Raw genomic sequence first — 27,175 nt, 5'->3', positions numbered from 1 at the left:
AAGTAACTAAAGACAGCCAACATAGTATGTATTTTTTGGGGTTTTGGCAGTAAAGGGAGGTGGTGATACTTGTGCTGGGGGGGGGGGGGGAAGGAGAGGGAGTAGCAGAATCCAAGGAAGTTTGTTTTTTTTTTTTTTTAACAAATAGAGATAAAGTTTTAAGAACAAGAATCCAGACTCATCAAGTGCTAGAGCTAGAAAGAATCTAGTCTGATTTCATTTATTTTCCCAATAACTGTATTACTTATTAAAAACCATTTTACAATAACTTTAGTTTGAAGAAGCAAAGTGATTTACTAGGATAACCAATTTAGACCTAAAAAGGACCTTAGAGGTCATATCCAAATCATTATCGAAAATCTCTAAGCTAGTCAATGGCAGAGTCAGGACTAAAGTACAGCTAATATTATGCTGATGAACCTAGGTTCTGAAGGAAATTAATGGGAATAGCCTATTAATTGGTCTCCATAACTCTAGTTAATCTCTATTTCAGTCTTTATTATCCAGTTTTCTCTCATCAAACATGTAGAGATTTTCACTTCTTGGCTCATGTAATTTCTTACTGAAGATGCAAGCGATCCTTTAAAAGAGTAAAAGGCCCTTCTTCATCTGACTCAGGAGAAAGTTGAAGAGAAAAATTATGAGATGGAGAAGAAATTGGGTTGAGGGAGTTTGTATTAGCTGGTCTTGATCATCATCTTAGCAAGTAAGAAGCAAGGGAATTTGTACAATGAATACATGGGCTTGAGAGCTCTGAGGAGAACAGAAAATGTCCAGAACAACTGCTGCAAGAAATGTGATCGGTAGTCCACAAGAGAGACATGAAAGAAATTCAGAGCAGTGGGAAATGAACAGCTGAGCTATGGGAATTTGTAGGGGACCCATCCAGAATTGTCTCGACTTTCTCCAGCAATGCTAAGTGGCTTTAAAATGTGAGCAATGGGGGCAGATGATGGGGATTATCTAAACCTAGGAATGGATAACCTGGATTGACCAAATGTCAAAAATGTCCTGGTAAGGACATTATATGTAGAAAAGATTAATCCGCTTAGTTACCAGGGTTCTCTCTTCCTCAAATCATCACATTCATATGTATACATGTTGTTTCCACCCAGTAAGATATAAACTCCTTTAAGGCAAGGACTTTTTGTTTTTTTATATCCGTAACACTTAACCCAGTATCTTACACAGAGTCGGGACTAAATAAATTCTAAGTGAGTTGGTAAATGAAGCCATAAGAAGGCATAGAGTTTGGAAAAATTGGGAACATTTGAAGGATTAAAAGTGATTATGAAAGCAAAGTATGAAGAAATTAGGCAAGGCAGTGATCAAAGAAGTGAAACTTAATATTTAAAATAGTGGATGTGGAATATATGATAATGAGATCCTTATTGTGGCCATATTGATAAGTATTTTGAGTAGAGATAAAATGGGGAACTCTAAGGCCCTGGTGTTGGGGAGGATGAAGAAGGATATTTGAACAAGATGCTAACGTCACTGAGGAAAGTGAAAGGATGCATATGACAAAATGCTGATTAATAGTTGAAGCTAGGAAGAAAGTAGTCTACACAGGTGAGGGTGCAGTGACTAAATGATGGTGTCAGAACATTTTTCTTGAAGTGGCATTGAGGAATGGAGTGTAGAATAGGATTGTTCTAACTCTTTCTTCATCTTCAGAGGAAGTGGGAAAAGTAGTTTGCTCCATTGGAGAATTACAATTAAGAAAAAGAAGGATAGTTTTAATGAAGGAAAGGTAGAAGGAAATCTTCAGGGGAAAAGTATGGGAGTTTGCTCACAAGGAAACAGAAGTCTCACAGGGAATTAATCTGTTTAGCTGAGGCTGGTGGTTATTTTTTCCCTGAATGATGGGTTTTTAATGGATTGTTTTCTGGCTTTTGATTTTGGAATTAGGTCCATATCCTGCCTAATTAGAAAATGAGTTAAGCACCAGTGGGATAGTCAGAGACATCCCAGGGACCTGAAAAAGCTAATTTACCTTGAATGGATAAGCACTTTATTGGCAAAGACTGTTTCATTCAGTAGGTCTCACAAGAACAATGATTTTCAAAGTGTGTTCTGAAAAAGGGTATTCTATCTGACTCCTTCTGTTTGTGGTAGAGTGAAAAGGGAACTGCATTTGGATTTATAGGAACTGGGTCCAAATCCCAGCTCTGCTATTACTACCCCAAACTCAGTTTTTCTCATCTATAAAATGAGAGCATTGTATCGTATAACTCTCATTATGGTCCCTTTGAATTCTGGAGGCAGATGCTGGAGTTAAAAAGAGCTAGATTAGAAATCACGAAGACCAAGTTTGAATTGTACTGGAGACACTTATCAGTTGAGTAACCTGGAACCTCAATTTCTTCTCTGAGCCTCAGGATCTTCATCTATAAAATGGGCATGAGTTCCTTGGACAGCAAAAATATCAAATCAGTCAGTAGTTACATAAATTTAGGTTATTTATTAGAAGGTAAATACTGAAGCTAAAGCTGAAATAGTTTGGTCATGTAATGAGAAGACAGGACTTACTGAAAAATACCCTGATGTTGAGAAAGATTGAAAGCAAAAGAAGAAAGGATGGCAGAGGATGAGATAAATAGATAGAAAGCAATGAACATAAGTTTACATGGACTTTAGAAGCTAGTGGTGGAAAGAAGGGTCTATGTTTATGGAATGAAGAGTCAGACATGAATGAATGATGCAACAACAATATCTATAGTATTAGGTGGTGACAGTGACATTGTTATTGTTTGAAAATACAATAGCAGAATTAGCTTTGTAAATGGAAAGACAGAGGAGGAAGAGAGACCGAGACAGAGAGAGGAGAGAGACAAGGAGAGAGGGAGAGGAAGAGAGAAAAATAGAGCGGCACAGAGAGATACAGAGACAGAGAGAGAAGAGAAAAAGAGACAGAGACAAAGACAGAGAGACAAAGTCAGAGAGAGAAGGGAAAGAGAAGCGAGAAGGACAGAGATAAGGAGGGATGGAGAGAAAAGGGAGAAACAGAGAGACAGAGAGAGATACAGAGAAAGAGAGAGAAGAGGAAGGAGAGACAGAAGGGGAAAGAGAAAAAGAGAAGAAGGGAGGGAGGGAAGAAGGGAAAGAGAAGAAGAAGAAGAAGAAGAAGATGATGATGATGATGATAAAGGAGAAAAAGGAGAAAAGGAGAAGAAAAAGAAAGAGAAAAAGGAGAAAAAAAGAAGAAAAAGAAAGAAAAAAGTATGACACGGAGAAGTCACTTAAATACCCTGCACCAGTTTCCTCCTCTATAAACTGATGTTATTGCAGTTTACAACCCCTAAATTCACTTTCTACTTAATGATTCTGTAATTAATGATTAGTAATAACCTATCTGTGATTATTATAGTTTGAACTGTTATATGACAAACTCCCCCATTTCTGTTTCTGCCACAAGTTAATAATTAACTTTTTAATAAGGCTCATCAGAATGTTATCCAGCAGGTGGTGAATTTTTTTAAAGTCATAAGTCCTCCAAAAAATAGCCTTCTAAAGTGAGGATGTTCTGTGACAAGTGTGGGTGCTGGGGGTAACCACCTGGTGAAATCAGATCTTTGACACTCTAAAGCATTCAGGAGCAACAAGAGGTCGTCTTATTCACATCTTGCCAAAAATAGCACCATTCCTCTCAACTAATTCAAGTGAAGGTGGAGTTCTCATTATAGTTGCTTGTGACAAAGGGAGTGCTTGTCAGGGTGAATTCTCTAGAGCTCTTTTATCTGTAATGTGGTATGTGAACTGAAAGTTTGAGAATGATTGCTTGCTACCATCTGATTCAGAGATAGTTAAAAATTGCATCACCAAAACTTTTTCATAAATATTAGATTTATAAATTTCTATAATTTGAATAAAGCAAATTCAAAGACCATGATAGAAGACAGAGATAGTAACTGAACTGCAGCAATATATAGTATCCATAATGGGTTTTTTTACTTTTAAAAAAATTATTTATTTTTTAGATTTTTTTCAATTTTTAATGCCATATTCTCTCCCTCCTTCCCATCCCTTCCCTACCCACTGAGAAGATAAGCATTATTATGTCAATTATACATGTGAAATCATGTAAAAAATGTATTAGCCATGTCACCAAAAAATTAATAAGGCAAGAAAATTATACTTCGATTTTCATTCAGAGTTTACCCATTCTCTTTCTGGAGGTGGATAGCATTTTTTTTTTCATCATGAGTTCTTTGGAATTGTTTTAGATTATTGATCATAATAGCCAAGTCTCTCCCAATTGATGATCATTACAATATTGCTATTATTGTGCACAATGATCCCCTGATTCTTCTCCCTTCACTTTGCCTCAGTCCATATCCTGCCTTTTCCCCACCTGAAACCATATCTCTTCTATTTTCTTATAGCATAATAGTATTCCATCACAATCATTATGTCCCACCTTGTTTAGCCATTTCCCAACTGATGAGACCTCAATTTCCAATTCTTTGGTACCACAAAAAGAGCTACTATAAATATTTATTTTTTTAATAAATAGGTCCCTTTTTTCCCTTTATCTCTTTGGAATACCTAGATGGATCAAAGGATTTGAATAGTTTTATACCCCTTTTGGCATAATTTCAAATTATTATCCAGAATACTAGATTAATTCATTATTTCACCAACAGTTTTTTAATCTGGCTATTTTCCCTTCATCTCCTCCAATATTTCTCATTTCTGACAGGTGTGAGTACCTCAGAGTTGTTTTTTAACCTTTCTCTAATGTGTCTTTCTCTAATCAATAGCGATTTAGAGCATTTAAAAAATATGACTCTGCTTTTTAAGGAGTTCTTTCTTCAAAGAATTTTTATGCCTCTTTTACCATTAGGCCAATTCTGTTTTTAAGGTGATATTTCTTTCAAAATTTTTGGTACCTCTTTTTATCAAGCTGTTAATTCTCTTTTTTATAATTTTCTTGCATTACTCTCTTTACTTTTCCCATTGTTCCCTCTATCTTTCAATTATGCTGGAATTCTTACTAGCTCTGGATGTAATTAGCATTTTTCTTTGAGACTTTGCTTATGGCTGTTTTTGCATTGTTTTCTTCTAGGTTTATGTCTTGGTCTTCTCTGCCACTGTGGTAGTAGTAACTTTTAATGGTCAAATCCTTCTGTTGCTGTTGTTGTTACCTCACGTTCCCAGCCTATTTCTTGACTTTGACTTTAACATAAACTTGGACTCTTCTCACCTGGAGGTGGGAAGGTATTGTTCTCAGCCTCAGGATTTTTTGTGCTGTTCTTTTCTGAGTTAGTTCTGCAAGTTTTTGCTACTTTCAAGGTGATGTGATCTGTAGAGGGGTATGATCATAGCTATCTAGTCTGTACTCTGTTCTTTCCTCAGGAAGAGTCTCTGATCCCCGCAGCCACAAAAACTAACATTCCTCATGGTCCTGAAACTCTGACCCAGGACCTCTGCTTTCCTGTGATGCCTCTGTAGCCTGGAACTCTGACCCAGAACTGTTTATCAGTGCCAGCTGCACACTGTGCCAGCAAATGGTCTCCTGTAGTCTCTTTCTGACAAGTTGTCCCTTAGTGTCTCTGGGCTAAGAGCTTTTGAAGTTGCTGCTGCTGCTATTGCAGCCTTCTGTAGGACACACTGCTAGGACTGCTTCTTTGACCTGGTCCTGTGTCTACTCAGTGTTATAGTCCTCTCCTGTGGACCTCCTAAGTTATCTTAGGCTGGATAAATGTCTCTCTTGGCTCTTTTGTTGGCTCTGCCCCTCCAAAATTTTGTTTGAGACATTATTTTAAAGTTGTTTGAAGGGGAAAGTTGGGAGAGTTCAACCACTCTATACTACACCATCTTGGCTCTGCCTCTTGTCCCCAAAGTCTTAATGCAGTTTTAAATTAGGCAGAGAGGAAGTTGCCTGTGGATCCCTATTTTGTTGGCTACTCCTAGATAATTGAACCTTTGTTAAAAATTTGTATTCTGCTAAGCAACATAAATTAAATGGATATTAGCAGAAAGCTTATTTAATAGCTTGAAACTGCGCTAAGATTTTTGGGACATGAAAATATGGTGAAATGAAAAAAATTCTTGATTTGGAGTGTAGAGCAGGTTTTCTTTTTCTACTTACAGCCCCTTTTCACCTGAGAAATTTTTACATGACCCTAGTAAATAGGTATATAATAAAATAGATAAACATGTCTAAAATATACATATAGAAATATTACATAAAGTAAATATTATAGATCATACTAAAATATAATATAATAAACATAAAAAATTATACATAAAGTAAGTGTTCATTATATTTTGTGTGTAAATATAATATAATAAATATAAAATAAAATAAATACAATATAATATAATATAAAATAGGTATGCATATATAAAATAGGTGTACAAATCAACATATACTGATAATAAATCATAATTTCACACCACAACATTTAGTTATATGACCCCATATGGTATTGCAATCCACAGTTTAAGAAGCTTTGGTCTAAAGGACTTGTGTTCCAATTCTGGCTTAGTCATTAATTACCTGTGTGACATTAGGTCAATCAATCACTTGAAATCTCTGGGTCTCATTCCCCTCATTTATTATATGAAAGGGATGGAATAGATGAACTCTGAAGTTTCATCCACCTCTAAATCTATAATCTGTGGTCTTAAGGAACCAAGGAGAATGGATGAATATCCTATAAAATCTCTAAATGTTTTATGTTTGTTTTTTCTATAGTAGGATTTTTTCTATATGGCATAATTTGATATAATTTTCTTTGGAACGCTTTACTATTTGTTGTTACAGTTAGAGAGTGAGATGAATATTTTTAATTACTGAATGCTAATTTAATTGCTGTATGCTTTTGCCTGGGTTTTATTTTTTAGGTTCTGTCTATCATTTTGATAAGTCAACTCCATCCTGCATTTCTACAAATCCCCTTCTTCCTGATCCTTATGAGTCAGAGAGGTGGGTTAAATTTACTTATTCACTTAACAATAATTATCATCATAGCTCCCTCCCTTTACACAACTTATGTTTCCAAGTGTTTCAGCTCTGTTATCTCATTTAGACTTCATAACAATCCTGGGAGGTAACTATGTAAGTATTATTAACCCCATTTTATATACAAAGAAAGGGAAGCTTAAATAAGTTATGTGACTTACATGATATTATTATTGTGTAAAAAATGTATAATAAGCATTTATTAAGCACTTTCTATGTGCTAAGCACTGAATTAAGTTCAGAGGGTACAGAGAAAAGCAAAAGTCAACCTCTTCCCTCAAGAAGCTTCTAATTAATGGGGAAATCAGCTTTAAAAAAAAAAAAAAACTATGAGAGTTTAAAAAAACGAGAGAAAATTAATTGAAGATAATCAATAGAGGTTATAATGTTTCCTCTTTGTTTCAACTTTTAAAAATATGTATAACTTACCAAATGTAGCTTTATCAGCTCTCTCTTCTATGTTGTCATTTAAAAGTTTCATTCCCAAGTAAGATGACCCTTTTTAAAAGCGTTAACAAGCTAAGATAACACTTTTGTAAACTAACTTCTGAATAGGTTTCCCTTGGGAAGTATGGAAGGGAAAGCAGCTTTAGTGAATTAGTGAAAAATTTACAAAATAAAAAACACTATTTTAAAAACAAAAAACATAAAAACTACAACACAATATTGTAAGACCTTTCAAAAAACAATCTCTTCTTTCTCAGAAGACATGTCTTACACTTTTTCTAATTGCCAGACAAAAAAGTTTTAGTTAGACTTTAATTTTATTCTTAGTAGAACCCCATTTGGAGTTTTCTTGGCAAAGATACTGGAGAGGTTTCTCATTTCCTTCTCCAGCTCATTTGACAGATGAGGAAACTGAAGCAGAGTTAAGTGACTTGTCCAGAGTCACATAGCTAGTAAGTGTATGAGTCTGGATTTCAACCCACTAAGTCTTCCTGATCCCAGGTCCAGAGCCTTATTCACTGAACCACCTAGCTTCCCTTTAATGTTATTGTTTGTTTTGTTTTTTGATACTTTAAAACAGTTTTTTTTTGGTATCACTATCACTTCCAACTAATTTGATTTGTCCCTAATAGGACCTTTCCTTCTACCAAAGAGCAAGAACTGAGCCCATCTCCCAAGTCTGACAAAAGTATATAATATTCCACTTCAATTGTTCATTGCCTCTCTGAGCCGGGGGGGAGTAAGATGTTTCTTCAGGTCACAGACCCCTTCTTAGCCCTAGTCACGTAAATAGCACAAGCAGACATCATGTTCTCAGAAGAAAGAAGAAATCATTGTACTTTAGAGAGCTCTAGACCTACCTGAAGCCTCATTTCTATCTTTTTGTTTTGTTTCTCTTTAGGGTTTATGTTGCTGAATCACACATTCCCAATGCTGGAGAAGGACTGTTTTCTAAAGTAGCAGTGGGACCCAATACAGTTATATCATTTTATAATGGAATCCGAATTACACATCAAGAAGTAAGTGTCATTGGGGAAGAAAATATCTGCTGATGGGGATCACTGGGAATTATCATAGATTCTCTGGTTCTCCATCTCAACAGGAGGAACAGCCTTTAGAAAGATAAAGAAAAAAAAGTTGGTTTGCTTTTTGGAGAAAGAAGATCGACTTGAATCTCCATTTCCCATTTCCCCTACTCTTGCCTCTTTTATAAATATAAGGATGTGTCAAAAAGAAAGCCCAGGCCCAAAATTGGGGATCTAGACCAAGAACCAATCAGAAACCTAGCCCTTTTTCTTCCTCTTACTAGAGCTGACTTGAAAGTTCCCAATTCAACATCAAAACAGTGAAATGATTTATACAAAGCGTCCAAAGAGATTTTAAGGGTTGCTGTTATTTTCCCTCTTAAGCTGTGTCCATTAAAAAAAAAAAATAGGAATTCTAACACTTGGGCAGACACAGGTAATAGAGAAGGAATGGGAGACTTCAGACCTTTTAGGATATAAGGACCAACGGGAAGAAGATGGAAACCCCACAGCCCTAGACATGGATATCTTAAAGTGGCAACAGCTATTTTCTTATTGGGAGTTATTATGCTGACCGGCTACTAAGTTCACTTGTTTCTACATACTACAGCAATATAAATAGTATCATTCTCTAAATTCAAAGTCCTGGGGCAAAGTGCTGATCACCCTGGCCTAGATATGGTTCTGTTGATATGACCTCAGGGAATGAGAGGGTGCAGGGGAGCTGTCCATCACTTCATCGACTATAAAGTACTAAGGACAGGGGCAGCTAGATGCAGTAGATAACTCGCTAGTTCTGAAACCAGGAAGACCTGAGTTCGAAACTGACCTTCGACACTTATTATTTACCAGTTGTGTGACTCAGGACAAGTAAATCCTAATTGTCTCAAAACACAAAATCATAAGGGGCATGAATTAGTCCATTTAAAATTCTTTATACTTCTTAGAAGAAAAGTAATGATTTTGTTTTTATAAAAGGTGGATGACAGAGACTGGGACCTTAATGGAAACACACTCTCTCTTGATGATGAAACAGTCATCGATGTGCCTGAGCCCTACAACCACACATCCAAGTACTGTGCCTCGCTGGGACACAAGGCTAATCACTCCTTTACTCCTAACTGCATCTATGACATGTAAGTACAAGCTCACGGTTTGGGGAGAAGCTTTTGGCTTGAAAGATCTTGCTGTGAAAGGGATACATTCACTAGCAGAGCACAAACCTATCAGGCAGCCTGGGCTCAAAGACTTGATCTGGAGTAAGTTTGAATCCTGACTCTTATCCCTGTGTGGCTTTGATTTATAGTTGTCATTTATAGTTCTCAACCCCCATTTTCTCATCTACTGACTAGTGGGGATGGTGTGGGGGGGATTGTGACCTAGATAATTTTTAAGGTCTTTTGCAGCTTAAAAATCCTATAATCCCCCACCTATAAGAAGAGAATTCAATTAGACAAGAACATTCAGATCTCAGCTCTAAACCTTATAACCATTTTTCCATAAACAAGCCAATTCTCTGGCCCAGATGAGGTACTAGATGTTAAAAGAGATCAAATAGTCAGAAATAAAATTCTCTTTTCTTGAGATATTAGATGGAAATGATGGCATGATAAAAAATATTTTTTAAAAGTTATAGGGATGGGGAAATTAGATGGCACAGTATGAATAAATCAGGAGGACCGAGTTAAAATTCTGCCTCAGACACTTAGCTGTATGACCCTGGACAAGTCACTTAACCCCAATTGCCCTCTGGGGGGGGGGGAAGGAAAGTAATAGAGATAATCAAAATGTGAGATGCTACATTGGAAAGAAAGCTGGCTTTGGAGTTAGAGGGACTGGGTTTGAGCCTCAGCTCTGCCACTTCCTACCTGTGTGAGGACTTTTGGATAAGTCTCTACAGATCTCAGTTTCCCTAATCTACAAAATGAGAGGGTTGAACTAGTTGACCTTTGAGCTACCTTCTAGCTGTGCTCTAAAGTTCCATGGAAAAAACTCAGGACTTTGTTCCTTACTATGCTCTCTTGGGTACATCCTTTGCCTGCTCTGAGCCTCAGTTTGTTTTGAAAAATGATGGAGTAACTTCTAGGTCAGGGCTTCTTCAATTTTTTTCCACTTACTCTCTTCAACTAAGAAATTTTTACATGACTGAGTATAGAGGTATATAAAATTGGTATAGAAGTCAAACATTTGCCAATAATAAATCATAATTTCATGACCCCTTCATTCAGTTATGAGACCCCATATGAAATCGCAAATCACAGTTTAAGAAGTTGAGTCAATTGTTCCCGAGCCTTCATCCCTGAATGGGTGCAGCCTCAGTCAGACTGAGACTGTTGAAGACCTTAGTTTAAAAAGGCCAAGATCTCCCATTGCATCCAGGGCCATCTCCTGATCTATATCTTGCCATTGGACCAAATGACCCTGGAGGGGAAAGTGAGACAGGTGACCTTGCCCAGCCTTTCCTCATTTAAATCCAATTCACTTGCATGACATGGTATCATGTCCCTGATGTCATGGTCCTCTTAGAGAATGAAGGATCCTATGAGTTTAAAAAGTGTTAAATAAGAGAAGAAAGACAGACCACAAGTTACTCCTATATCTATGCTTAGCCAAGGACCTCTCATACATGTTTCTACTCCTTTGAAGTCCATTTTAATACCCCTAATAAAAACAATAACAATATTACTTGGCTTTTATATAGAATTATATATAAAGTGATTTACAAATATCCAATTTAAGCCTCAAAATAATCCTATAATGCTGCAAATATTATTATCCCCATCTAACAGATGACAAGAGCCAAAGGGCATGTGTGATACAAAATGGAATGGACAGAGTATTGTCTCCAAGTACCAAAAGCCCAGAAACAACATGTAGCAACTTAATGATGGTGAGCTTGAGAGAGACCCACCAATTCTAGGTCTTTAATGAAAGGGCGAGAGGTTGTTTGCTTGCTTTTGCACTGAAGTGGAGAGATTACAATGTGAAGTATGTCAGTATTTGACATACCGGTGGATAGCTACATGTCAGATTCAAGATAAAGAAAAAACATCTTGGAACAGAGTTACCTTTGTACAAATCACATACAATCATGGGGAATTCATACATATGGCATGAAGGAAAGGGGCACACCCAGAATGGGCATCCCCTCCACTAGTACTGCTAGAAAATTGTACCCCATTAGTGATTTAATAAGTAAGTGAGTACCAGGGAGTAGTTTGAAGCTTGTGGAGGTTACATGACTTGTCTAGTATTTCACAGATTATAAGTAAGCATCACAGATAGTATTTGAACCCAAGTCTTCATGACTTCAACCCCAGTGATCTCTTCACTATATATTGTGGCATTTAGTTCAGTTTTCCTCAACATACCTAGTTCTGTCATGTAAGTTTTTAATTATACAAATCAATATTTCTTTCAAATACTTTAAAAATTATTCCAGGTGAATATCATTGGCAAAGAGAAGCAACTCTTTTTTATAACTTCAAATATAGATATGGAAGTATGTGAGTTATATTTTTAACATAAACAATGTACATTGTGAATGTACATAGTATGCCATATATGTGTACAGTATGTGTTATGTGTGTGTTTGATATGTAGTGTTTACATGTAATTACTGGGTATTAGTGTACATGTGATTTGTGTGTAGAGTGAACCTGTAAATATATACCTATGTAAAGAGTGCATACTCATGCATATGTGTATTGGATCCTCGCTGTAGAAGGACAGAATGCTCCTTAAAGGGGAAAAGAGTATATGTATGTGTATTTGAGAATTCATCCATGTATGCATTTCATGTCCTAATCATTCAGGGGATGCAGGGTGGTACAGGAGGTATAGGAGAGGCCTTGGAGTCAGACAGAGCTGGGTTGAAATCCTGCATCTGACATTATACTAGCTTTGATTGTTGCTATTTATACCTTCACAGAATCACAAAATGTCAGAACTGGAAGGGACCAATGTAGCCCCTTCATTTTAAAGATGAGAGAACCAAGGTCCAAAATGGAGAGAGTACACAGTTACCCCATTAGAAAGTGGAAGAACTCAGTCTCACACCCAGATCTTCTGATTTCAGGGGCAATGTTTTTCCTTTTTTTTTTAAATATCTAATGTCTATATAACATTTTTTTTAAAAACCTTTTTGCACTTAGTAGTAGTAGTATCCTTTTTTCTCCAAATTACATGCAGAGATAGTTTTCAACATTCATTTTTATATTTTAAATTCCAAAATTTTCTCTTTCCTTTCTTTACTTCTCCCCAAGAAAACAAACAATCTGATGTAGGTTATACATGTACAATTACATTAATCATATTTCCACATTAGTCATGTTCTACAAGAAGACTCAAAACAAAAGGAGAAACCATGAGGAAAAAAAACAGATAAAAAAGAAAGTAAAAATAATTCAATCTGCATTCAGACTCCATAGTTCTTTTTCTGGATATGGATGGTATTTTCCATTATGTTTTTCCTTTGATGACACACTGTGTCCCAAGATATCTATAATTGAACTAGAAAAAAAGAACTGAATAAAAATTTGTCAGATTAATAAAGAGGCTGTCAGATTATCTTGTAAGAACTTTTGAAAATACCTTTGGATCTGAGAGTCACTTAAGGTGAATTTTAGTGTTAAAACTAGCTAGGTTTAAAACTGAAGGCCAGTCCCTCCATTTCCTCCTACTACTGATATCATGGTAATATCTCCTCTCTAGGCAACATTGAAATTCAGAAATAAAAAAGTGTCCAGACTAACTTGGATATTGCCAGCTCAGTCCCTTACTTCTTTCTCTGTTTTCCATAGAGTTTTTATTTTAATCATACTTTGTTTACTTTTGCAAATTTGCTTCCTGAAAAAAAAAGATTTCGATGATGACCTAAGATTAAGACATTTAGTGTATCAGAAAGAGATTAGAAAATGTCTGCTCTGAGGAATCCTGTACTATTGAGAAAGGGAAGAATTTGGCAATATAGAGAAAAAATCATTTGAATAATATTCTACTGAGAAGTTATTGAAGTTCCTTTTGAAAGAGACCCCCTAATCCACAAATAAAGTTCTCCTTTTTATATAAAACTGTGTTATATTTCAGAATCTTCAGCATGCAACCACTTATCTCATTTTTGTGAAGTTTATGTAGCACAGGAAAAGTCAGGTTATATGAGTTCATTGTTGCTCCTTATGAAAGCCAGCATTTCCTTAAAATGCAATAACTTGGAAATAAATTTCTAGTGTCCAGGAATTTATCTTTGATTCTGGTAGTATTTATCTTTTTTTGGTCAATAACATCAATAAAAGCATAGATCATATGCTTATCAAATTTTCAAATGGCAGCAATTAAGAAAGATAGATGACTGAGTTGAGAGTCAAATATAAGTGAATAGACAAGTACCTTGGGATAAATGTCATAGAATAAAATTTAATTGAGATAAATACATAAATATAAATATAACTCAGCTTCAAAAAATCTACTTCACAAGTACAAGGGGGGAAGCTATGGCTAGATGGGTCATCTGAAAAGACAAGCAAATGATTGAAAGTTTTAGTTGTCTCTAAGCTCAGACAGAACAAGTCAATGGCTTATTATTGGTAGTCAAGCATATTCATACAATATCCAGTTGCACAAGTAGAAGTGTAGTACCTGGGGCAAGGTAAGTAGAAGGGGAAAGAGTGAAAATACTACTAAATTTTGACATGGGAAGACCACCCTAGGCTATTGTTTTATTCTGGACTGCTATATTTTAGAAAGGATGCTGATAATCAAGAGAGTATCAAGGGTGGTCCATGTGAGATTAAAGGAACTAAGTATACTTTTAGCTTAGAGAAAACATAAGGAGGGCATGATAGCTCTCTTCAATATGTATGAGGAGTTGTTGCAAGAAAGAAGAATTAGACTTGTTTTGCTCAGCTCTCAGAGACAGAACTAGAAGTAGTGGGGTGAAATTGAAGAGTGAAAATCTTCAGTTTGATAGGAAAAAAAAACTTTTTAACCCAGCAATCCCAAAGTGGAATGGGGTGCAATGGGGAATAGCATTCTTTCTCTTACTAGAGATCTTTGAGCAAAAGCTAAATGATCACTTGTTGGATGTCCTATAGAGATGATGGGTATTCAGGCACAAGTTAGAGCAGATGGGTGTCCATTGCAGTCCCTTCCAATTCTAAGACTGTGACTCTAAGTCCTTTAAATCCTCTAGCTTTAGAAATAGGCAACTTTTGAAGACTACAATTTAAGAGATGAGCACCATCTTGCACTAGAAAAGGAATTCATGCTGACAGTTTTACAAGCATACAGGTCCAAGCCTCAAAAAATCATTCATTGCAGAGATACATTCTAAGAAGAGTCATGATGGAAAGAACATGAAACTTGGACTTAGAAGGTCTGGATTAAAGTTTCAGTTCTTAAATTTACAGATTCTGTGACTCTGGGAAAGTATTAGATGTTTCTGTGCCTCTGTTTCCTTGTCTCTAAAATGGGCTTAATTAATATTCTAATTATCTACTTTGAGGGGTTGATGTTAGGAAAGTGCTTTGTAAAGCTTAAAACATTGTAAAGAATGTGAGAAGGTGGTTAATAATAACTAGCACCTGAAATAAATGATTTGGAGTTCTTTTCTCTTTTTTCTCTTTCCACCCCCTGAAATTTTTTGCTAATGAGTATGGAAATGACAAAGCAAAAAAAGGAAACATAAAAATCTTAGACCTGGATCTTAGAACAAAATGTCAACCAGAGTTCCATTCTTTTCATATAGTTTTAACAATGGATAACTTTAGTTATAGAAAAAAATTAAGGAATAATAAGAATTCTTTCTTTGCTTGTGTCAAAGAAAGTTTTCCCTTTAAGGTGGAAGATGAGCTGAGACATGTTAAACTAGAGAGAAACCCAAATCCGCCTTTCCCCCCTTCCCCCCGGCTCTATCCTGCTCTATGGGGACTTTCCAAGCCATAACTTCCCCACTCAACAATCAAACTTTATTCTTGAATAATGAAAATTTTCTAAAATATTCCTAGTTCCCCTTTATACCTTGTTTCTCAAGTGTGATTATAAAGGAACAAGTGATTCCACAAGCCACTTGTAAAAATGAAAGAGAATTCCTAGTGTCCAGGGAGCTATGACTGGCCCTGTACTATTTATCATTTTTTTTTGTCAATGACATCAATAAAAGCATGGATCATAGGCTTATCAAATTTTCAAATGACAGCAATTAAGCAAGATAGGTGACTGAGTTGAGAATCAAATAGACAGTACATTGAGATAAATGTCATCGAATAAAATTTAATTGAGATAAATGTGAAATGTCAGATCAGATTAAAAAAATGAACTCCACAAGTACAAGAGGGGGAAGCTATGGCTAGATAGGTCATCTGAAAAAAAAAACAAGCAAGGGATTGGTAGTTTTAGTTGCCAAGGGAAGGCATTGGTCAGTTATTTCAGTCATGACCTTGTTTGTGTTTTTTTGTGGGTGGTTTTTGTTTTGCTGGCAAAGGTACTAAATAAAGTAAATTATCATTTCTTTCTCCAGCTTATTTTAAAGATGAGGAAATTGAGGCAAACTGTGTTAAATGGCTTGACCAGGGTCACACAGCTAGAAAGTGTCTGAGACCAGATTTGAACACCTGAAGATGAGCCTTCCTGATTCCTAGCTCTCCTGCAAAGGGAAAGAAGTCTTATGATAAAAAACATTGTTATTGTTCAGATTGATGAGCCTTGTAGTAGGAAAATGCTGCAGCCTTCACGAGGACTGACTAGGAATACATGAGAAGCAGGCTACCCAAGAGCTTTTATGCCAACAAAGATTAGATACTCCATGGTAGACAGAGTCAGTGCATCTTGAGTTTTTGAGAACATATTCATCAGGATGTTAACATTCCCTAGAAAAGCAGGGAAACTGAGAATTCCTCCCCCTTTCCCAAATTTCTCTTTGTATACGTTTTGGCATATTGATCTGTGTACATGTCATTTTCCCCTTACAGAATGTAATATATTTGAGATTTTTAAAAAATTCTTTTTTTTTTAATCTGTAACCTCAGTCCTAGAATAGTGCCTTTCTTAAGGTCAGTACTTAATAAAAGTTTGTCAGATTCTGTAGAATTCAGTGGCAGTTCCAGGACTCAAATTTTATGTAGTTATGCTACTTAGAGATGTTATATTATCATAGTTTAGCTGTGATAGGCAGCCAGGTGGTGTAGTGGCTAAAGCACCATGACTGGACTCAGAAAAATTGACTTCAAATCCATACTCAGAGATCCTTACTAGCTGTTTGACTCTGGACAAGTCATTTAATCCTGTTTACCTCAGTTTCTTCATCAGTAAAATGAGCTGGAGAAGGAACTGGCAAACTACTCTAATATCTCTGCCAAGAAAATCACAAGATAGGGTCAAGAAGAGTTGCACATGACCGAAATGACTGAACAACAGCAATAACAACCAATGAAATATAACATGTCCTTATAGTTTAGAGCTGGAAGTTATAAGAAATGTCATTTAGTTCAAACTCGTCATTTTGAAAAAGAGGAAAACTAGGAAAAAAAAAAGAGAAATTAAGTGACTGGCCTGAAGTCACAAAATTAATAAGAGATAGGGCCAGAATTTGAATCCAATTCCACTATTCTTTTTCCTGTGCCACATTTCACTAATGTCATTCAGAGTTTTAAAATCATTTCATTGGTTGTGTATTCATTGGTTTGTCTGTTTGTATGTATGTGTGTATGTACATATATGTGTATATACATATACACACAGTTATATACATATAATATAGAGTTATATAAATATAATGTATATTTATATTTATATAAATTTGTATAAACATATAATATATATAAAGATAAAGCTTTAAAAAGCAGTCACAAATTTGAAAGGGTCTTCAACTCTTGGCTGAAACCATTGCTATTAAATCTTTGGGCAATATTTATCACTGATGCTGAGAACTACCATGAGTAACAGTGACCTATCTTGGTGTTTAGGTTTGCACATCCACGTTTTGGGCCCATCAAATGCATCCGCACCAAACAAGCAGTGGAGAGAGATGAGGAGCTCACTGTCGCCTATGGATATGATCACAATCCTCCTGGAAAGAGCATGCCCGAAGCCCCAGAGTGGTACCAGATGGAACTGAAGGTCTTCCAGGCTGCCCAGGAGAAGTGAAACACAAACTCGGCTCTTTGGTTCATTGACCTGGAGTAGAAATTTGGATCTATGCACTACGTTTATACTGAAAATTGGATAACCAGGGACTGCTCATGCTGTTACATCATCATCATATCCTCTCACTGTGTGTTAGCAATGAGTTTCTTGCATACTAACTAGTTTTGACTTTATTACTCATGCTAGGTTTAAAATTAGCTAGCGTTACAACACCTGATTGGGAGGTATTATTTAATATTTTGCCTAAGACAGCGTGATGTCCTTTGGGTATTTAGAATCTAAGTCTGCACCATATTCAGAGATGCCAAATGATTTGACTGAAAAAAGGGAAATGGGGTCTTTTAATCTTTATTTTTGTTGTTAGTGGTTTTCCATGACGCTATTTCTATGGCCAATGTCAATGGTGTGATTACACTTTTGCATACACGCCACAGTAGAGATTAGAAGATTATTACACTTGGATAATCTCTAAACATAGCATAATTTGCCTTTTAACCTTTGATCTGTATCTTTGCAATAGAATGACTTTGTTTTCCCTAGTGTATAGAAGAAGCCTTGTTTGTTTGGGTTGTTTTTTTTTGTTTTTTTTTTTTTGAGTCATTTCCCCCTTTCTTAGAAATCTCCTGCAAGGGAAAAACCTTTCTAATGGATTTTGTGTGAGTGGCTGTGTATAGATCTCTATGGCGCTCTCTTTCTATATCTATCTATCTATCTATCTCATTGTTTCCTTGTTACATCCTGATATAAATAACTGGTTCTAGGAGCCAGTGTATCTTATAGAATTAATATCCTTGCATGAAATTGAAGAGCTCTTTGCTTTAAGACAGAAAAAGGAATGGATAGGACTTCTTTGCATCAAACTGTGGAAGATTTGCAATATATATATTCAGAAGAAAGAGGGAGGAGGAATTAACTCCTAGAGAGGCAGCAATCTGGAGCCATGATAGTGCTGGAAATCTTTCCCCCTTCATGGGCCACGGTATAACTTAGATTTACATAACATGGGACATTTAAATAGCATTCTTGTGTGGGGCATAATATATTGAATGCCATGTTCAAAAAGCAACCCTAAGTTCCCATGTTAAATGCAAAAAGAGTTAGGGACTTGCTCTTTAATGAAAATAATTATGGCACAAACATTGATCTCTAGCATCAGATTGGAATCTTAAGGCAAAAGCTCTTCACCATTGTGTTTGCAAATTACTTACTGTTTCAATGCATCGTACAAGTTGTGAATCAAAAATAATACATTATAATCAAAGCAAGTAGCATTTCAGCCACTCTGCAAGCCATATATACTCAAAAAAAAAAATTGCAGAAACAAACAAACAAAAAAAAACACCTCTGTGTAAGGTAGCTATTTAGGTCTATACTTTGACTTGGATTGCTCTGAATGGATTTATAGGTTTGGGGGATTTTGGTTTGTTTTTCAGCTGCTTAAACACAGCTAAAGCATAGCAATATCTGCTTCAGACTGCTTGGGCCTTGCCAGCATTTCTTTTGACATAGGTCTCTAGGGCAGCGGTGCTTCTATTTGCAAAGTGTCACTGGTGGAAACCGACACCCAGTAAGCCTCTCATTTAGATAGATAAAAATTTCTGAGTTGTATCAGAGAGGGAGATATTTGTTGATTGGAAGATAGCAGGAGATGTGGTGAATAAAAAAGTGAAATCAGCATTTGCTGTTTCAAATCCACATCTTAGGTCACGCGTTACTGCAGACACTACTACATATCTTGGGATCTTTGGCTCAGTTCTCTTCCGGCCCCAGAGCTTGTCTGGTTCAGGTTCTGCCATCAAGGCTGGTGCAGAGACAGTCTCTCCCCTCCCCGCCATCTGTGCCGCCAGGCTCCCCAGGGTGCTCCCTCTGAGCCAGGGCTGTGAACACAAGACCCTGTGGTTCCAGAGCTCAGTGTGATCCAGGCGGTTCTATTTTGCTAATAGATGGTGGGCATTCCACTATCCGGTACTGATGGAGAGAGTGGATTTGATGCTTATGCATTGGGGAGAGTTGGCGATGGTAAATGAATCCTCCTCTGCACTGCCATAGATCAGCCAGGAAGATCAAGAATTGAGTAAGCTGCTTATCTTTCTGATCAACAAACATCCAGGAGGAGGGTGAGAATGACCACCACTCTGGGGAAAGCCCCCATTCCATAAACTGTGATAGAGGGAACAGTGTTTCTTGGACTTACACACTGGTTGTCCTCATGGTGCTTAGGTTTTTATACAAGTGAATGTTTTTGAAGGTGAGTGATCTTTTTTTTTTTCTGGGCAGTTAGCAAAAGAAAAATGGAGTTAGTTATCCCAGTCATTTGAATCACAGAATTATGAACAATCTAGGTCAAGGCAAAGGAAGCTGTAGCCAGGGAGGATAGCTCTAACCGTTGATTTGATGATTGCATTCCTCAGGATGACATTGCCTTGGTTGTTGCTACTGCAAGTGATAATTTCTCTTCCCGTGGATTGCTCTGGTTAAGCCATTCAGAATGGAGCCTCTAAAACATAAAGGATTAGAGTAAGTGATGAGCTGTAAAAAAAAAAAATGTGTAGTATAGTAGAAAGGAGATAGGATCTTGAGTCAGGGGACGTGGGTTCAAATCCTGGTCTTGCTATTTACTTTTTGCATTGCTCTCAGGAAGGTATTTTATTTTTCTGAGCCTCAGTTTCCTCATCTATTAAATTAAGGGATTTGAATTAGTTGATCTCTGTAAGGTCCCTTCCATCTCTACATCTGATAGGTGACATCACTCCAAAGTTAATTGTTCAATTGTTGTGATCTGATGCTCACCTAAAAACTAATTATCTCCTTCTCTCTGTCCCTTTCTCCCTACCTCTGTCTCTGTCTTCCAGGAGAATTTAAGAGAGATAGAGTTGTAGGTTTGGAAAGATGTCATTATAGATGAAAACCAAAAGGCAAAGTGACTTATTGAAAGCCACAGAGCTCAAGGTTTCTGCCTCTGTTCCTCATGTATTTTGTACTACATGCACAGCCTCTCTTGCCCACTGTCTCTTCCTTTCGCTCTTCTCTCCTTCTTTATCCTCTCTCTTTTTTTGCATTATATCACACATGTATACATGTACAAAGCTGGGACAGAGCATCCAGATGCTCTTGGTGGTATTTGAAAATTCTATGTTCCCCCTGGGTTTTCCTGTCTAGCAAAGGGACAGAAAAATTTCCTTCACTGAAATACTACAACTTGATTTTCCCAAAAAATAAAAACCTACATGCTGTGGAGAGTAGAACTTTATGGCATTAAAAGTCTGTACATCTGTAAAATATGATCTCTCCCAAATCTCTAATTGCAACTCTTATATTTCTACATCCTGAGTGACCACCTAACTTGCCTACCCCTAGTCCCATCGCTGTGTGTGTGCATGTAATACATGTCCATCAATTTCCCTCTGTTTCCTTTGTGTGTTTCCTTCCCTTTTTCTCTATCCCTTATTGTCTCTTCCATTAAACTGCCCTTACTGGTTACTATTTTATATTCCTTGTTTGTCCAGTTTAAGGGCAGGTGAGTCAATCGATGCTTTTTGTTGCTTTGGAGAGGCTGCATGTGAAAGGATTTTTTGTGACCCTTTATGGGTGAGGAGAAAGAGAGAGAGGAAGATATCCCCAGCCCTCACCTAGGTTTATGTGAAAAATATCCATCTAAATCACTATTTACTGCCTGAGCAAGCCCCTTCCTGGAATACGCTGAAAGATCATGAGTCTAGTTTCTGATAGCTCTTGGGGAGCAAAGTTTTGATGGTGCCATATAGAATATAATGGGTTCCTGACCTTTGTGTTGGCCAGACTCTGTCACTGAGACTTCTCAATGGCTTTGTTCATTTTGCTGCTATAAAGGCATTTGGTGCTGATTGCTGGCAAAAATGGAATGGCAACCTAAAGATTAGTCTGTCTATACTAACTCTTCACCCTATTATTGCCTTCAGTGTTGCAATAAATGGGAGCCTCTTGCTTCATTTTTCTGATCTGTTCCTTCTACCCCAGCACCCTGTCTTTCTTACGGGATTCAGTTTAGAAGCTGGAACTCACTGAAGAAGAATAAGTTTTCACAACGGTTGAGTAATGAGCATAGAAGGTCTTAAGTTTTAAGCAATGGTTTTTGAGATTTTTGTTAAGTCTTCTTTGGAGGCAAGAAATTCTACAAACAAGGATTCTCCCTGGTTCCCTGTCTTTAAATCTAATTTTTATATTCTTTTGGGGCTCTTTAGTCCAAGAAACTTGGGCTTTTAAAGTCATTATTAGACTTGGAGACTAGGCATCTGCAAACATAGATTTTTGCCCAAAATCTGTATTGAATTTCATGCTTTCTGTATGTAGATGAAGAAGTTGAGGGTGTAGAAGTTCCCAGGAAAGAATGAATGTTCTAGGTCTAGATTCTTCCTTTAGTTAGCTCATCTCCATGTATACCCTCACTGAAACTGGATGTGGTGGGGGTTGTGGAGGAGAACAAAGGAAGAACTCGGTGTTTTTTGGTACCAGAGGTATAATAAAGGGAAGAACCTTGGAATGTGTGAAGAGTGACATGGAAGAGAGTGGATGAGGAAGGAGGCTAGGTCAGGTTCCTTCCCCAGTGTCATCAATGCAAGGATTTCAAAGATTTAAAGATGGAGAGCCCAAAGGGACATCTTTGTCTCATTGACAAAAACAAATTGAGATCTTGTGTGTATCAGTTCTGGACTAGCCCCACGGAGCTTTTATCACATGGGTCTCAGCCGGATTCTTTTGCATGCTTCTCTCTTTTCTCAGCATCTTCTCAAACCTTGGTGAAGCCGTAGCTTCGGTTAGCATTCAGTCAGAATTACTCCATAGAAACATATCCCTAAATGGCATCTGAGTTGGCTACGTTGAGAAAGAAGAGCTATATTCATAGAAAGATCCCAGATGAAAGGAACAGATTAAGACCCGAGTTTTTTGTTTTATTTTGTGTTGTTGGGGGAGGGTGGGGTTTGTATGTTTGTTTGCTTGCTCCCTGACTTGCTTTACCCTGGTCTACCTAAGAAACTTAAGAAGAAAATCCATTTTTAAAAGTCCCTCTAGGAATCAATTCAGGACCAGACACATGTTCCGAAATGCCTGAAATGTGGAAAAACTCTTATCTTTATAATGTTAATAACCTGAAAATACCTCCAAGGCTAATTTCATTATAATTGTTCAGGTTGTTACATATGGTAACAGTAAAATTTCATATATAGAAATCTGTATCTTCACATCTATATATGTATAATATTTTTAAAAAGAAAGATTGTATAGCCTGGTGGATAGAGATACAGCTATGCAGTCAGGAAAACCTGGGTTCAAATACTGCTCAGTATTCCTGACTCCAAGATCATATCTCAACACACAAGGCTATGCTGTATGATCTTACCAAGTCTTTTACCTCTCTGAACCTCAGACAACTCTTTGAGTTGTTGATCTTTTTGCATGGGTGGAGGAAATTAGCACACTGGGTGTATCCTATCCTTATGATCCACACCAACAAAAGATTTAAAACTCCCCTGGGAGAAGTATATTGAAAATATTCAGGTAGAAAGGGTAGACATCTGTTTTTAGAAAGCCAGATATTCACCCAAGATTCAATCTGAAAAGTAGGGATGATTTCAATCCCTTTTTTTTTTTTTTTTTGGCGTTTCTTTTTCTACAGTAAATGATTCAAAAATAAATAAGCCAGCTAATCCACCAACAGAAAGCTGGTGTCGCAGGATCTATTAATTGTATATTTACCTTCCACAGATCAAAGGTGTGCACTTTTTAAAAGATTTCTATTTGAAGCTTCCCAGTAAGATTTTCTTGCTTCTCCCCGTTATCATTTTGAATCTCCTGTTTTGTTTTTTTGTTTTGATTTTAGAAAAAAATTTAAATTTTAATGCACATTTTATTTTGCCTAGTGTAAGGATACACACTAAAAGCAATTAAAATATTAAAGCCATACATCAACAGGTGTGGGGAAACACTTTCCACAAATTTTAATGCATTTGTATGTAAATAGATGTTTGTATGAGATATTTTCATGGTAGAATGAATATATTTAAATGAAATTGATTTATTCCAGTGCTATTTAAAAAAAAAAAGACAAAGTTTTATGAGGATCTTCTGAGTGCATTAGCAAAGAATACAGAACAATTTTATAAACATCAGGAGCCTAAAAAATATTCTAAATAGCAGCGAGTGACTTCTCCTCAGTTGTTACATGTGCTATTGAAGAAGTTAATAGGCTCCATTTTCCCCAGTGCCTGAGTCCCCTCTGGGTAGTAAATCAGGGTCTGACGGAGTTACAGTCACTCTTCAGTCACTAAAGGGTCCTAAAACTCAATCAGAGCCATTAGTGTAAATGGTGTGATTACCCAGTGTGGCAGCATCTTCTTAAAGCAGCATCACTGGAATCCACAAGTGGGTGTGGGCAGCCTGGAGATGCGTTTTCCAGCTGCTATTAACCTTCAGCCCTACTGACAGGCACAGACCCCGCTAGGTTGCTCTTAGTGAAGATCAGGTTAAGCCTCATTCTCAGGGTGGGGAGATCCCCAAAGTTCTGTCGATAGCTCCTGCATACAGATCTTCGCCCTCCAGAAGGAGGGACAGAAGAAAGAGTAGGGAGCATCAACCAGCATTTTACAGAGTGGCGAATTACCTAATCTCAGATCTGGAGAGAATGCATTTTCCTGAACTCCTACCTTACTACCAGAGGAGAGACACCTTTTCAGACAGGAGGAGAATCTCGCCCCTTCTGTATGGAACATTATGCACTCACAGCTGTTTGAAGTCATTTTAATATTAAGACCAATCGCATATCTAGGACATACCTCTCAGCTATCCCTCAAAAATGAGACAGTAAGATTTTGTTACCATGGATTATCAAGACTTGAGTTTTCTTAATGGTGCCTCTTAGATAAAATAAAATGAAGAATTTTGTTATGATTAATTTTCGGTGTATGTGCACACATCCCAATGTGGATTTAGGTGGTTCAATTTTTTGCTACTATAATTTTGATCTAATATGAGAAAACTCCTAAGCACAGAGCCATAACTAGAGTAGAGTGGCTGAGACTTTGATCCAGGGCAACAAAATTCGAGTGTGGCACTTAATTAATAAGATTTATCTGGGTTAGAAGAGGATGGTAATAATAGACAGCATCTTTTCCTCCAACACTAACCAATATATCCCAATGAATCCCCTCCATCATGGCCTCTTTTGCCTTCAGGGTTTCAGTGTCTTAGGGAGGGGAGAGTTTCCCATCATGGGGCATTATCTTGAGATCTCTGCCCCTCAACTGAGTATAACTGAAAAAAACAAACTGATTTGAGGGTATGTTTTATGCAGCTTGCCACTGGCACAAAAATTCCTAGTTATGGCCCTAAACTTGGACAAACTATTTAATGATTTTTCTCTACTTTTTCATTTAATCCTAAATTGTCACTTAGTGGATTGTGAGGTATGTTTAAGGGTTGAAAGATTGGGGTGAGTTTGCAGAAGACACCGCAGCAAAACAGAAACCCCACCCCACTGTACATTGCAAACATTCTCGATTGGTCTCTTACAGCATTTGAACAAAATTGATAAGCCTTATCCAACATTCGTAGAGTTGTGATTTTTAAAACTATGGGAAACTAATGAAAGATGTTTACATGAATGATGTTTGCCCTTACTGAGTTTTGAATGAGTTTTTATAGTGTGTCTGGGTGCATGTATAAGGAAGTAGGAAAAATGTTTCTGAAATAAAACTTGACAAATATTTGTAATGAGAAGTGAATTTTAAATATTGCTATAATTGCGCTATAGAAGCAATGCAAGTATTAAACAAACAAAAACAATACAAACCTGTCTTGTCATCTTTCTCTTTTCTCTTCCTTTATAGGTACTTTGCAAAAGACCCATATGTTCTTTCCAGTGGAATGCTTAATATTATACAACAATTCATTTTGAATTAAGTCTTTGTGAAATACACGATTCCTTTGCTTTATATAAAATGTTAAATGGGTGCCCTGGAGAGCATCTGAAATACAAGATCTCAGAAAATGCAGGGATGGAGCAATGGAGAGGCCAGGTTGGAGAATAAGTGTCTAAATCCTGTTTCTGCAATTAACTAGCTGCATAACTGCGGACACTTTTTTTAAGCCACTGCCTTAAAATGTGCTACATAAACACTAATCATCTCTAATTTATGATCCTCATCTTTGTTCTTACAGTCTATTTGAACAGAAATCACATATGTATGAAATTACATTTTTAAAACAATATGAGGAAGATCACCACCACTATTTCCCACTCTGCCAAAAAATCCTACACACAAAAGTACAGATGGAATACACATACACATGAAAAGATAATGAGGAGAAAATATTATTCCTGGACTCATCAACAAACAAACATTAAGTGCCAGAAGTATGCAAAACACTGTGCTAAGCACTAGGGATACAAAGGAAGGCGAAAAGTCCTTACCCTAACGGAGCTCACAGTCTGATAAGGGAGACAGCATGTATATAACTCTATATAAATAATATATGATCTGGGGTCACTGGATTGCAGAAATGTGGGCAGGAAAGGGAAGAAAGTTGTAAGAAGACTCAGAAGGGAGGAAAGGGCCAGTTTAAAAGCTTTCATCGCCAAAAAGAAGATTTTTATATTTGATACTGGAAGCCATGGAACCAATGGAAATTATTAAATGGAGGGTGATGTCAGAGTTGTACTTTAAGGAGATCATCAGACTTAAAGTATAGGTTGGAGTTGAGAAAGACCTGAAGTAGGAAGATCATCCAGCAGACAATGTTCCAGGCATGTGGTAATGATTAACTGCACCAAGATAGGTGGTACTATAAGAGGAGAGGAAGAACATAGTAGAGATGTTACAAAGGTAATGGTTTAAGAAATATGTTTAAAAGAATTATACATGTGTAACCTTTGTCAGATTGCTTGCTATTTTAGGAAGGCGGGAGGAAAGGAAAAGAAGGAGAACACAAAATCTTACAAAAATGAATATTGGAAACTATCTTTACGCGTATTTGGAAAAATAAATGTTACCGAGGGGGGGAAAAAAAAACAAAGGTAATGGTTTAGCTATGGGGCACCACTATAGTACCAACCCTCACTTGCTCAAGATTGGAAATAGACTCATCAGCCCTCCATTTGTTGATATTAAAAGAGTAAAGATAATACCTAGCTTATGAGCTTTAGTGTTTGGGAGCATGGTGGTGGTGTCTTCCACATAAATAGGAAAGATAGAAAGAAGAGAGGGGCTTAGAGAGAATGACAATAAGTTCAGTTTTGCACACTTTTGAGTTTAAGGTGTTTTTGAGAAATCTACTCTGAGATGTGAGTTAGAAATGCGAGTCTAGAGATTTAAGAGAGAGGTTTGGGTTGCTATTAAGTAGATCTGAAAATTATCAGAATGGAGATAATTTTTGAATCCAAGGGATAAAAAGTGGAAGAGGTGCTTATCTTGAAAAAGATACTGGATGGCACATAGTAGACACAATGCTTAGTGATGGATTGATTGACATGAATTGGTACAGGTGAAAAGAATAGAGTAATATTTCAAGTGAACAAATTAGCATGAAGTTGAGAATTAGGAAGCAATTTGCAAGGGAT

General features: G+C 36.8%; 1 protein-coding gene across 3 annotated transcripts in view; it reads left to right on the top strand.

Annotated features, from left to right (window-relative positions):
* Positions 1–26,954, top strand: part of SETD7 (SET domain containing 7, histone lysine methyltransferase) — a 151,627-nt gene extending 124,673 nt beyond the window's left edge. For 2 of the 3 annotated variants that reach the window (XM_051966150.1, XM_051966149.1), the window contains 4 exons: positions 6,853–6,934; positions 8,319–8,436; positions 9,421–9,578; positions 17,403–25,407. In XM_051966150.1, coding sequence (XP_051822110.1) covers positions 6,853–6,934; positions 8,319–8,436; positions 9,421–9,578; positions 17,403–17,583 — 539 coding nt within the window. In that variant the 3' untranslated portion in view covers positions 17,584–25,407. Of the gene's footprint in view, positions 1–6,852; positions 6,935–8,318; positions 8,437–9,420; positions 9,579–17,402; positions 25,408–25,445 lie in introns of those variants that run through there. The other variant, XR_007948359.1, reaches the window with a different exon arrangement.
* Positions 26,955–27,175: the final 221 nt, after the last annotated feature.

The sequence above is a fragment of the Antechinus flavipes genome, chromosome 6, assembly GCF_016432865.1.
Source record: "Antechinus flavipes isolate AdamAnt ecotype Samford, QLD, Australia chromosome 6, AdamAnt_v2, whole genome shotgun sequence".
Taxonomy (NCBI): domain Eukaryota; kingdom Metazoa; phylum Chordata; class Mammalia; order Dasyuromorphia; family Dasyuridae; genus Antechinus; species Antechinus flavipes.
The sequence above is the reverse complement of the archived record's forward strand: the minus strand, read 5'-3'. Positions and strand labels throughout refer to the sequence as shown.